Raw genomic sequence first — 11,686 nt, forward strand, 5'->3', positions numbered from 1 at the left:
GGATGTTAACCATGTGGTAAATACACACAAACACAAGGTTAGAGTGATGAACAGGATGGTACCACTATTGAAAATAAGCTAGGACAACTGTATTTCCTTCCCTCTTCCCTGCCCAAATGCAACCCTCATTACTCAATGACCATTTTACTCTGTATTTAAGTGGGGAAACAAGCCTGGGCAGGTTGCATGCCTGGGCTGCCTAATCCAAATCCTGAGCTCTCAAGGTAAGAATTGAATAATCAGAAATGCAGCAGTGCCAATTGTGGCTGCACATCAGTAACACCATGGGATTGCAGATTTCCCACAGGAAAAGAAAAGGCAAATCAAAGGTTGTCCAAAGAAAAGAGCCAGCTGATTTTCTAGAGGGGCCTTGGAATTTGGACGCCTTTGCCCTCAACTGTTAAATATTCATCACAGTTCTCAATATCTGGAGAACCAGCACTAGAAAGAGATCCTCAGTTTTGGCCAGAGGGGATGTAATCTCAAGCCAGTCTGAGGCCTGTAATGTCTCTGGCCAGGAAGGGAGGAGAATAGCGAGAAAACCTCCATTCGGTGACTTTGGCAAAAACAGTGGCTATTTCTGTACGTAAGAACTAGTCAATCAATATTTATTTTGTCTGAGAATGGCTTTATTCCCACCTCATTTTTACAAGGCAGCTGAACTCATTTTCTAGCAGAGGCTATCCTGGAGAAGACGTGTCAGATGTGCAAGAGGATGGAAATTTCCCCACTCTGTGCGGAGGGGATAATTTAGTGCACAGCTTGTTCAGGCGTTAATAACGGTCCTTTTCCCATCCTGGGGAGAAATCCTTGGTCCTCCACTGTTCTTCTGCAGTATTGCTCTACAGGGTTTGTTCCTCAGTGCAGCAAAGGTAGAGCCTGTGCACTGAAGGGAGGAATCACGGCTATGTCTTCAAGCTGGATCATTTCCAGAGCCCATGTAAAGGCCAAAGCCTGGCTCTTGCAAACTCAAGTGGGACCCCTGCCACAGACTTCAAAGACACCAGGACTTAGACCTGAGGAAGTCAGTTTACTGCTGAAACTGGGAGCTAGACACCAGCTTCCAACTTCTGCATGTACTTTTAGGTTCTGTCCCAGAGACAGGCTGCAGTGTGTCTCCACTGAGCAGAAATGCTTTACACTCTGGGCTTTATTTGTTTGGTAGCTGCTCTGTGAGGACACAAGGATGTTTCCTGCTCAGAGCATGCTACTGTTTACAACACTGACCCAACCACCTTGTTAGCAACTGCACCAAACAGCGCTGATGAAAAAGGAAAAAAGAAGCACGACCCAACCTCTCCTCTCCCTAAAAACCCACAAAGGTAGAGCCAAATTCTCTATGTTTACGCAGAAGAATCTGAATAAAACAGACCTCATGCAGGACACGGGTGTGGATTTTCCAGCCCCAGGTCCAGGCACGCAGCTCCAGACTCCTGCACACCCAGCCCGTCTGCCTCTGCCCCCCATGACTGCCCTGGGCAGGTGGGGCACATCCCCAGGGATGGTGGGATGCCATCAGCTAATGCAAAAGGCAAGGTAATTTTCGCTTCTTTAAATGGCTCCAAGCTGAGCAAAGCATTTTTTCCTCCTTCTTTTTTTTTTTTTTGTTATTTTTTTTCCCCTTCTGTAGATTTTTTCCATCAAAACACATTATTTAAAAAATCCATTTGCTGAGAGCTGCCTGCTCCCAGGTGCCTTGAACCTAGTGGCTGCATTCCTCCAGCAACACTTGAGCAGCAGGGAAAATCCTTTCTAAGTGAGCTGCACAGAGATTCCTGCACAAGCACACGACTGTGTCCAAAAGAGGGGATAAAGGTTTTCATTGCTGTCCTGCTCTTCTTTCTCTCCCTCCCCCTTTCCCTACATAAAAATCTTCATCAGGAAGGCAGGATAGAAATAACTTGGAGCTTCCCAGGTTCCAGCAGCTGAGATCAGATGCCCACGGCTGAAATTGGGTAGGATAAACACTACATTTCCAAAAGTTACTGCCCAGACCCTTAGTCAGTGCACATCAGATGAACTCACTAACCTCATGATCTTTCAGATTTGTAATGCTTAGGGGAAAAACACTCTCTGTGCTCCCTGATTTTCCACTGTGCGGGTGGATCACTACACCTTACAGTAACAACTGTGGTCTTGTCAATAGCCCACAGCACTGGCTTAATTTCATCCTCATGCAGATCCATGAATGAGCTCTAATTTTTTCTTTTAAATCTCATAGTCGAAAATCCTGAGTGATAACACAGTCTCAAATGGCCAAAGTTTCCATGTAAAGCCTTTGCTTCCTTGGAAGACTTTGCCTTCTGGTTCCCAGAAGGAGGGCCTGACTCCGACTGTTGGGAAATAGAGCAGAATTTTTTCATTCCTATATCACAAGGGAACCATCGTACTGACACAGTCTGCCCAGGGAGTGGTGGAGTTACTGTCACTGGAGGGGTTCAAGGAGAGGGTAGGAGTGGTTCTGAGGGATACGGTTTAGTGGGCAGTAGTGGTGGTCGGTGGATGGATGGATGGATGACCTCAGGGGTCCTTTCCAACCTCATTGATTCTACGATGTCAAAAGGCATCTACCACACTAAGGTAACACAGTGAACACAGTGAAAGACCTGGCGTTGAATTGATGACAACAATAAAAAAGACGGCACCATCCCATAATTATCATGAAACTAAGATGATGGATAAAGATGGATCCAAGCAGCATATTAAAATCTACTCGAAAGAGAGACGCCAAGAGACAGTATTTGTTCTGCCTCTTTATGAGCTGACATAAAACTTGCTCTGAAAACTGCTTGACTAAGTAATTCAGCCAGATGTTCACCTCTTTTGCATTGAAGGAGAATTTGGAAAATATTACATTTTTCAAAATTGCTGATGGCAGGGATGTTATTTTACTTTTTTTTTCTGCTAGAAGTGCTCCGTGGGCTGGCTTACAGCTAAGCATTGACCAAATTTCTATTTTCCCTTCGTGCTTTGGAGACTGAGAGCCCTGGAGCCTGCTAGTCCACTTATTGTTGTCTCCTGGTCTCAGGAAGCTGCTCAGTTCCAGTATTCGCCCGCGTAAAACATCCGCATGGAAGAGGTGTTGCTATTTTAGGAGCTGGCTCCCCGACAAACAGATGTTGCAGAGATGCTCAGTTACCACTATCAGATGTAAAATGTGATTTATTTATTTTTTTTTGTAATTTTTGTTGATTCTGTAGCTAAGTTGTCATGTGGGGGTTATTGCAGCCCAAGCTTTTGTCCTGTCTCCAACGGCACCAGGAAGGGATGCCTAGAGAGGATGGGTAAAGGTATATGGTCACTCCCTATGGAAGACTCTCCCTGCAGCACAGGGGCTGAGTCAGACACAGTAATTCTCCTAGAAACCACCACCCCTATGGGAGACTTCTTCCTGAAATTTGCTTTTCACAGAATCATAGAATCATTAAGATTGGAAAGGACCTCTGAGATCATCCAGTCCATCCATCCACCGACCACCACTACTGCCCACACACCATGTCCCTCAGAACCACACCTCCCCTGTCCTTGCACACCTCCAGGAATGGTGCCTTCACCACCCCCTGGGCAACTTGTGCCACTGCCCCACTATTCCTTTCTGAGAAGTTCTTCCTAATGGCCAATCTTCTGCTTTCAGAACTCCCATAATTTTTGCACGCACAACATCCGGTGTATGTGCACAGGCACAGCTGGGTTGCATCCAAGTCAAGGAAAAAATCCTTTGCCAGAGACTCTTAATTCCTTAATGACCTGGCCTCAATGGGCACCTCCTAACAGCAGTCAAGTGTGAACAAATGCAGGTAGATGCCAGTGATGTTTTAGGTACACCAAAGCGCTTCATTCCCAGCTGCTCCACCAGGCAGAAAGGCACTTCTGCAAGTCCTGTGGGGCATGTAATCACCTGTAGAAGCCCAGTTCCTCTGCCAGCTGTTAACTGCATCATGTACATCATCAGAACTGCAACGATCAGCAATAAATGCACTTTATTCTCCACACTGGGCTCTAGAATTATGAAATGTTTGGCCCTAAAATTATATAAAAGTCCTTGGCTTTTACTTTGATTAAAAAAGGAAGAGGGGAAAAACTGTCATTTACCTTCAGAGTTTCCCTGTGTGAATCCCAGGAACCAGCTAAAACATAACACAGTCCAGACAAAGCAGAATCCCCTAGAGTTGGAAGAGAAGAAAAAATCATGAGTTTCTACAACATTAACAACAAACCCAGCCCTGCTAAAAGCCTTCTCCTGAATCATAATCTGGTGGCATTGTCCACACGGCCTCAAGGACAACAGGTGCTCAGTAGAAGGGATTGGGCAAAGCTTTCTGTTTTAGCTTTAAGCATCAGAGTGCCACTGAAACAGCAGAAGAGGAGAAAAGTTTTAACAGAAAGATATCTGAGCACCCCCTTCCCCGCCAGCCTCCCTGATCTGCAGCCAAACAACGAACATAGGAAACTCCTCGGTTAAGCTCACTTAAAACTGTCAGTGGAAAGTTTGGAGATTGAATTCCCTCGTCTTTGAGAGACGAGATTCAGCAGCTTGATCAGCGAGGGCATTAGGCAGCTGGAGGGAAGGAGACAAAAATGTAAACTACAGACAGTCCTCAGCCAAAGGCAGTGTGGGACATCCACTGGTTGCTCTTCATCTCGGCCAAGCCAGCGCGAGCACTGGGATACGCAGAGCAATGGCAAAGTGTGGCTCACTCCTCTCTTAGATCTGGCAGAGAGGAATCGTTTATCAATGGGGATTAGAGACCACTCTTTTCCTGCCATCACGTCTCAGCTTTAGCACAGGAAAATATCCTCTGAGATGAGGCATTACACTGGGCCAGATCCTCACCTCGTGCAGGAGACCCCTTCCCACCGCTCCAATGAAGACACAGTGATTTACACATCAGTGGGGAAACCTGGCCTTGAACGTAAAGCTCCATGCAGGAATCCAGCCACTGGCTAATATTTTAAGGCTTGAAGGGACAAAATACTGGAGCAGCCCCACATCGGCTGGGAAACAAATGAGATGAACCACATCACTCTTGTACTGTTTCCATTACCCTGACACCGGGCTGCACATCTCAGGAGCTCCGGGACTGCTGTAGTTCATGCGTGAAGGAATGGTGGCTTGGAATAGCCAGACCTTTCACCAAGTCCTGTGGCCAACTATATGCTAACCAGGAAAGCTTCCCTGCATTCCAGAGATCTCCAGTGGGGAGATGGGGCTGTTTTCTGCCCTCTGCAGCCCATGGGATGCAGCCCTTGGGGCTGAAGACCTGGGAGGTAGGAAGGCAAGGGGAATACAATGACTCCTCCACCTTTTTACAACTTAAATGAGGCCAAAAATGTACACCATAGGAAGACTTGCACTTCTGTGCTTGCCTCCAAAGGATCAACGGAGTGTTGGGATGCAGACACCGTTCCCATGTGTGCGCAGAGCAAAGGTTTCATTGGGTGCCACCAACTGGGCTAAACTGGTGGGAAGGCGAGGGGGAGGGGTGACCAACACAAGGTTGGCAGGAGGAATCCCAGGCACTAAGAACACTTTTGCTCTGGTGAGGATCTAATTTGCGCTGCTCTGTGCAAACCCGTGGGCACACAACACACAGGTTGTGGAGGGGTGCAGGAGCACCTTCACAACCCAAATCTGCCTCCAAAATCACTGTTGACCAACATGGTGAGGGGAAAAAGCCTCAGGGAAAATCTAGCACATAATTCCATTCTGGTGACAGCGACGGGGCCTTAAAGGAGACAAATGCATGGGATCCAGCTGGCCTCAACCCCACTCCTGGACCCCTCTCACTGTACGAGCTGAGAGCAGGGCTGAGTGCCAAAGTAAAACACTTTGGCAAAATTTACCAACTTAATGGAAAAAGCACAAGCAGCTTCCAAATGGCAGACCTGTGACTGATGGGGCTGTTAATTATTGCAGGATTTTATAAAGCAGACTCTTTTTCCGTTACAACTCCGCAGCGACAGGATTGCATAAGCAGCCTGAGTAGTAATAGTGAAGGCTTTTCTCCTTATATAGAGCTATCAAACCCACCTTGCCTTCATCTCTGCCTCTTGCCACCACCAGTGATTTCCAGAGACTCCAGCAAGAGGCACCCACTAAAGGCATTAATTTCTTTTATAGTACAGGGCCTCTGAATACCCAAATGAGGATCCCACCACTGTAGTTACCAGGTGAAGAAATGCCCCTATGCACCAACGATGTAAGTTCACACAAGATCTAAAGGTTTTCCAGTGGAGATACTGACTACGTTACTTTTTCCAGATACCAATGATGAATCCATGAGAACAATGCAGTGTTGAAAGTGCAAGGCAAGAGACAGCAGAGAAGGACCAAATACAAAGGCCAACAGTGACACTTGGCCAACAGTGACTTGGTGCTGGGATGGGCTGCCCAGGGAGGTGGTGGAGTCACCGACACTAGAGGTATTTAAGGAGCATTTAGACACTGTGTTGAGAAACATGGTTAAGAGGGAACTATTGGTGACAGGTGGATGTTTGGACTGGATGACTGTGTAGGTCTTTCCCAGCCTTGGTGGTTCTGTGATCTCTCAGACTTCTATGATCTCCCACTTCTCAGCCTATCTGTGACTTCAGCATTCCCCAGTGAGGGGTGAACATGCAGGTAGCAGCAAAACAAGCACCCTGAGGAGGTGTAGGACTATTTGCAGCTGGGCTTCAGGATGTGCTTAAATGATGGGTCAAAGCTGAAACTAAATACATCACAAAGGGCCAAAGCAGCGTTTTTGTTTTCTTAACTTTTTGCACTCGTTTACAGCGCAAAATGCTTTGGAAATTGCAAACATTCTTGCAGAGTTGAAAAACAATTCCTCCCCACTCTCTCCTATTCAGGTGTATTTTTTTCCTGTTGGATAGATCAGAAAGCCAGCTGGGCGCTGAAAATGGCTTTTCAAGAGAGGCAAATCTCCGTTTCCAACTGTAGATCAAATGATAATTCTTAGAAAGAGATATAGTATGTGTCGCTTAAGATCCGATCTCGTGAGCGTAGGTGACTTTTTATAAGACCTCCAGGCAGTTCTGCAGCCAACAGGAAACAGAAAGCACAGCCTACATATGGAGGCTCCAGCCTGCTCCATGGAGTCAGGCCCACTCCCAGCTGCTGGAGGTAGAAATCTCATTTGGTGCAAGTATCACCTTTTGCACAAACTTCTGCTGCCTTTCCAGGACTTCTGGAAAAGATACCGTCACTTTGGGAGGGAGAGATGGGAACCTATCCTTACGTGGGTGCCCCTGTTTTGACCCTGCATAGGTCTGTGTTATTTATTTATTTATTTTTGTAATGTTCACCTGCTATGTGTATATATATGTGTGTAACCAGGTCCCCAAAATATCATCCAGCACCAAGTTCACAAAACAGTTACCCAATCCACTGCTCCTGGGTACACGCCTGTATAACCTCAGCTACAACTACAAATCCATTGCATGTGTAGGCACAAAGAGGAAGGATGGAGAAGAGGGATACAGGCAGGTGATGTCAAGTATTTCAAACAGTCTTTGCTCTCCTAAAAGCCACTTTATCAGCCGGGCACAAGGAAGGTCTGGTTGCCACAGAAGTGTTTGCTCCCCCAACACCTACATCTCCACATAGGATTTCTCCAGGAGGTTAATGCAGATCTGCAGCACGCAGAACAAGATGCAGCACTGGTGCGGCCAACCCCACTCCTTCAGCACCTCACCTTGCTCCTGCAAGGGTTTATGCTGATACCTGCAGAGGAAGGTGATGGGATTCAAGCTGCCTGTCCCTGTGCTCCTTACTTGGGAACCAGAGCATGTGTATTCACTGCACAGCCCAGGCCCAGAGCTTCTCTGAGCTCCTGCTGCTGACAGCCTGCTTCCTCACTGTGTGGATGGAAGGACAGGCTGATGAGGCTGTGATGACTCAAACACCCTTCCAGATGCCCCCCAGCAACTTCCCACAATAGGACATCTCACTGACAGCACACTCCTTGGTCTCCTCTTTGCTTACCAGCACCGCTTGGGTTATTGGCTTTGCTGTTGAGTGATGTGACAACACTGACTGTGGCCCTTCCCTTTGTGTCCTGAGCTAGTAACTGGAGCCGTCAACAAACAGAAGTGCTAAGCGTGATCTGTCATCTAACTCCTTTCTTTTGTCCTTCCAACAAACACCTTTGCACTCCTTCATTTTGTGAATGGGGTTTGGCAGAGCCATATAGAATTCCCCATTATTGCCATTTGCACTTCACTAAGCATCCATCATTGCCCTCATGCCCCCAGCAAAGAGGCAGAAGAACAGAGAGCAATAACCTCAATTCTCTCACCGTTTAAAGATTTCATCCAACCCCTTTCTGCAAGACCTGAGAGTGCTCTGGTCTTTAATGTAACCTCGAGGAGTGCAGGTTTGAGGCAGGACAGTTTAACCCTGCATGATACTGCAGATGGGACGAAGCTGGGAGCTGTATCAGATGCTCAGTGGCAGCAGAGGGGTGACCCTGCTCCAGGACCTCAGCCAATGCTTCACCATGACACTGTGACCCTAACCCCACACATTCAGCTCCCAGCCATCAGCCCCGAGATGGGGATGTCAGGGGAGTGCTGGGATATGCGGAGCCCCAAGGACACGTGGGGACCCACAACTCTGTGGGAAGGCAGCAGAGGGTTCCCTTTGAGGCTCTGGGGCACCAGCGTGGCCTGGAAGAGGCTTTGGGCTCCCAGGATCGTTGCTGTGACCGAAGGCCTCGACAGGAAGAGCAGGCAGGAGAATGGCAGGATGCCCAGCACCACTGCACCAAGCAAGTTGAATCCCAGCACCGAAAAGCCCATCGGGAGATAATGTAAGAGCAGCAAGCGACCTCTGCCGAGGAAGGAACAGATCAGCAGCACGCTAGCAAGGTATGCAACCCAGAGCAGACCCTGGGAACAAAAGGCGCTGATATCTAGGGTTACCACGAGCCTGTGGAGCACGCTTCCCTTGGCACTGCTCAGCGGGCGGTGCTGGGGCAGACCCAGCCCTCCCACACACGCAGCCCCACCGGTGCCATCCCCTGACCCAGCATCAGCGTGGTGCTGGGTCCCGAGTGGGATCTCCCTGCCAACATCTGCAGCGTGACCACGGGTAACCCCTCCATCATGCTCACAAAGCAGTGAGAAGCACCACCACGGATCCCCCCAGCAGCGGGGCCCTCTGAACACCCCACTGCATAGCAGCACTACTCTTGGTCCTCTGCAGCAGTCCTAAGCCCCAGCTCCCCTTCGGCCTTCTCCATTTTTGACAGACAGCCACTCTCGCACTGTCCCAGCTGCACTCAGACCGTGTGACAATGTTTAAAAGGTGCAACTGGGAGGTGGTACAGCATCTCCAGCTGTGCCACAGCCACGGCTGGGCAAAAAAAACAAACCAAAAACCCACCCTGAAGCACTAAAACTCAGTATTAAACACACGCACACACCTCTCCAGGGTGCAGGCTGTGGGAGAGGCTGGGATCGCACACAGAACCCTACACGCTCAGACACATGCACGCAGGCAGAGCGTGAGCCCAGCCTACAAAGGGAGCTGCACACTCGTCCCCATCCCGGCTCAGGCACCGCGCGTGGAGGAGAGGGGGGACCCTTGGGGTGCCCCCCCAGCTCACCCCCCCGCCCATCCTTTCCCCCCATCTCGCACCCGTCCGGCTCTGGCAGAAGCACAGGGATCCTGTACACAACTTTTTCAAACTGCCAGGCAGAAGAATCCCAGTCCTTCCAAGGGAGTGTCGGTAAATCATCATTGCATCCGACAACGCAACCAGAGGGGATTAACCCTTTGCTCGGCCCCAGGGAAACAACAACAACAACAACAACAACAGCACGTTCAGCGATGAAAATGACACGAGCTGTCCCCGGCTCCGTGTGAAGGAGGGCAGGCAGGGCGCGGGGCTGGGGTGTTTTAAGCTAGGTGTGGATGCAGACAGAGATCTTTGTACGCGCGCGTGTGTGTGCGCGGCGAGCACATGAAGAAGATGCCACCACGCACCCGCGTGCCTCTCGGAGCGTGTCTCAGCCCTCCCCACGGCTTTCCCACTTTTCGGAGGACCGCGGTGCTGCTCTCCAGGTACCGGTGTCCCCCCCCCGTCCCGCGGTGCGGGGCTGAGAGCGCCGGCGCTCCCGTTCTGCTCCTGCCCCACGCAGGACCCTCCCCGTGCCCACCCGGGGCGGAGGTGCTGTGGGCACCGCGGGGAGGTGTGGAATCACCCTCACCGGCATCTAGATGTGGGTGTGATTCCCGTGCCCTCCCCTCGGACCAGTTCCCGGACCCATAGCTCCCTTCCCTCGTGCTGGGAATTTTGGGGGCGGGGGGGTCCCCCTGCCATGCCCAGCGCTGTACCCCCCACCCCCCACCCCGCTCCTCTCCCCACCGCCGTGCTCTCCCCCCCGGTCTCACACCGCAGCCCCATTCCCACCCTCCTGCTCCAGCTCCAGCGTGGCCTCCCTGCTTCCCAGCCCATTCTCCTCTCCAGCTCAGGAGTTTTCACATCATCCCCTGGCAGAAGGAATGTCTTCCCCCACCCCAACCCCAGCCGCCCCAGCGTGCGGGGCTCCCTCCGGGCACGCTCTCCCCTCCGGAACCCTCCCGACACCCCCGGGACCCCGTCCCCAACCCGGGATGCCCTTCCCCAGCGCCGGGAGAAGCAGCACTTTGTACTCACCCCCTGCCTGCTGCTGTAGCTCTGAGTCTGGAGACCGGCTCTGATTCCGGCTCCATCACGTTTAGTGCATTGTCTCTTTCGGGCAATTTTTGCGGCAATCCATCAGAAAAAGGGGAACAGGCCGGTTTGTGGGTACATCCTTCCCGGGAGCTCAGCTCTCTGCCTCTCTAAGGGGCTCAGCTGTGTCAAAGACACCCCCTGGCCCGGACGGCTCACTCCTTCCTCCTTCTCTTCTGGGTCCTTTTGCTTACACAGATCTTTTAATCCCATTTAACTCCCTCTCGGCAGACTGCAATTACCTTGGGAAAAAGGAGAGAGAACAGTAAGTACATGCTAGGAAGCCACGCTGGCCCATGGTCTCTGGATTTCTTGCCTCTCTCTCTTTTTTTTCCCTCCTCTTTATTAATAGCACAATTTCTGTCACTCCCGGTTTCCGAAGTCCTTGATTAGTGTTATTTTTTTCTTAGCTGTAACTTTTTTGGTTGGTTTCGTTTGTTTGGTTTTCTTTTTTTTTTTGGTTGGGTTGGTGGTTGCGATCGTTATTTTTATTTGCAGTGCAGATGTGCCTCCCACCCCCATCACCCCCCACCCCCCCTCCCAAGGATCTCTCCTCTGGACTTAGAGAGAAGAGGAAAAGGCAGATTTCGAGAAATGAAAATGATTTAAGGATGTCCCCGCTGCCTCTCTCTGCTGCCCTCCTCTGTAATCCCGAAGCACTTGCAGAAAAAAAAATAATAATACAAAGTACATAAATAATAAAGAGAAACTCTTCGTCCAGAAGAGCTGCAGAGGAGGAACCGGGGATCCTTTCCGGGCTGTGCAGAGCGACAGAGGAAGACTCCGTGGAGAAAGGTCCCGGTGTGGGGAAGGCTGCTGATGGAGATCGCTGCAGGGCTGCAAACCCTGAGCCCCAAAGCGGCTCGGGACCACGGCACCGGGCCGGCAGGGCCCCACGATACAAGGTACCCGACGTGGATTCTGTCCTGGGTGTGAAGTTCGGGGCGGGGGGGGGAGGCTGGGAGCAC

General features: G+C 50.4%; 1 protein-coding gene across 1 annotated transcript in view; it reads right to left on the reverse strand.

Annotated features, from left to right (window-relative positions):
* COL27A1 (collagen type XXVII alpha 1 chain) overlaps positions 1–11,120 on the reverse strand; it is a 123,700-nt gene extending 112,580 nt beyond the window's left edge. The window contains exons 1-2 of the mRNA XM_065737606.1: positions 10,662–11,120; positions 4,093–4,163 (exon numbers count right to left, since the gene is read on the reverse strand). Coding sequence (XP_065593678.1) covers positions 4,093–4,163; positions 10,662–10,717 — 127 coding nt within the window. The 5' untranslated portion in view covers positions 10,718–11,120. The remainder of the gene's footprint in view (positions 1–4,092; positions 4,164–10,661) is intronic.
* Positions 11,121–11,686: the final 566 nt, after the last annotated feature.

Source organism: Cyrtonyx montezumae, unplaced genomic scaffold, assembly GCF_038088225.1.
Source record: "Cyrtonyx montezumae isolate F1298 unplaced genomic scaffold, pur_monq_1.0 scaffold_20, whole genome shotgun sequence".
Taxonomy (NCBI): Eukaryota; Metazoa; Chordata; class Aves; order Galliformes; family Odontophoridae; genus Cyrtonyx; species Cyrtonyx montezumae.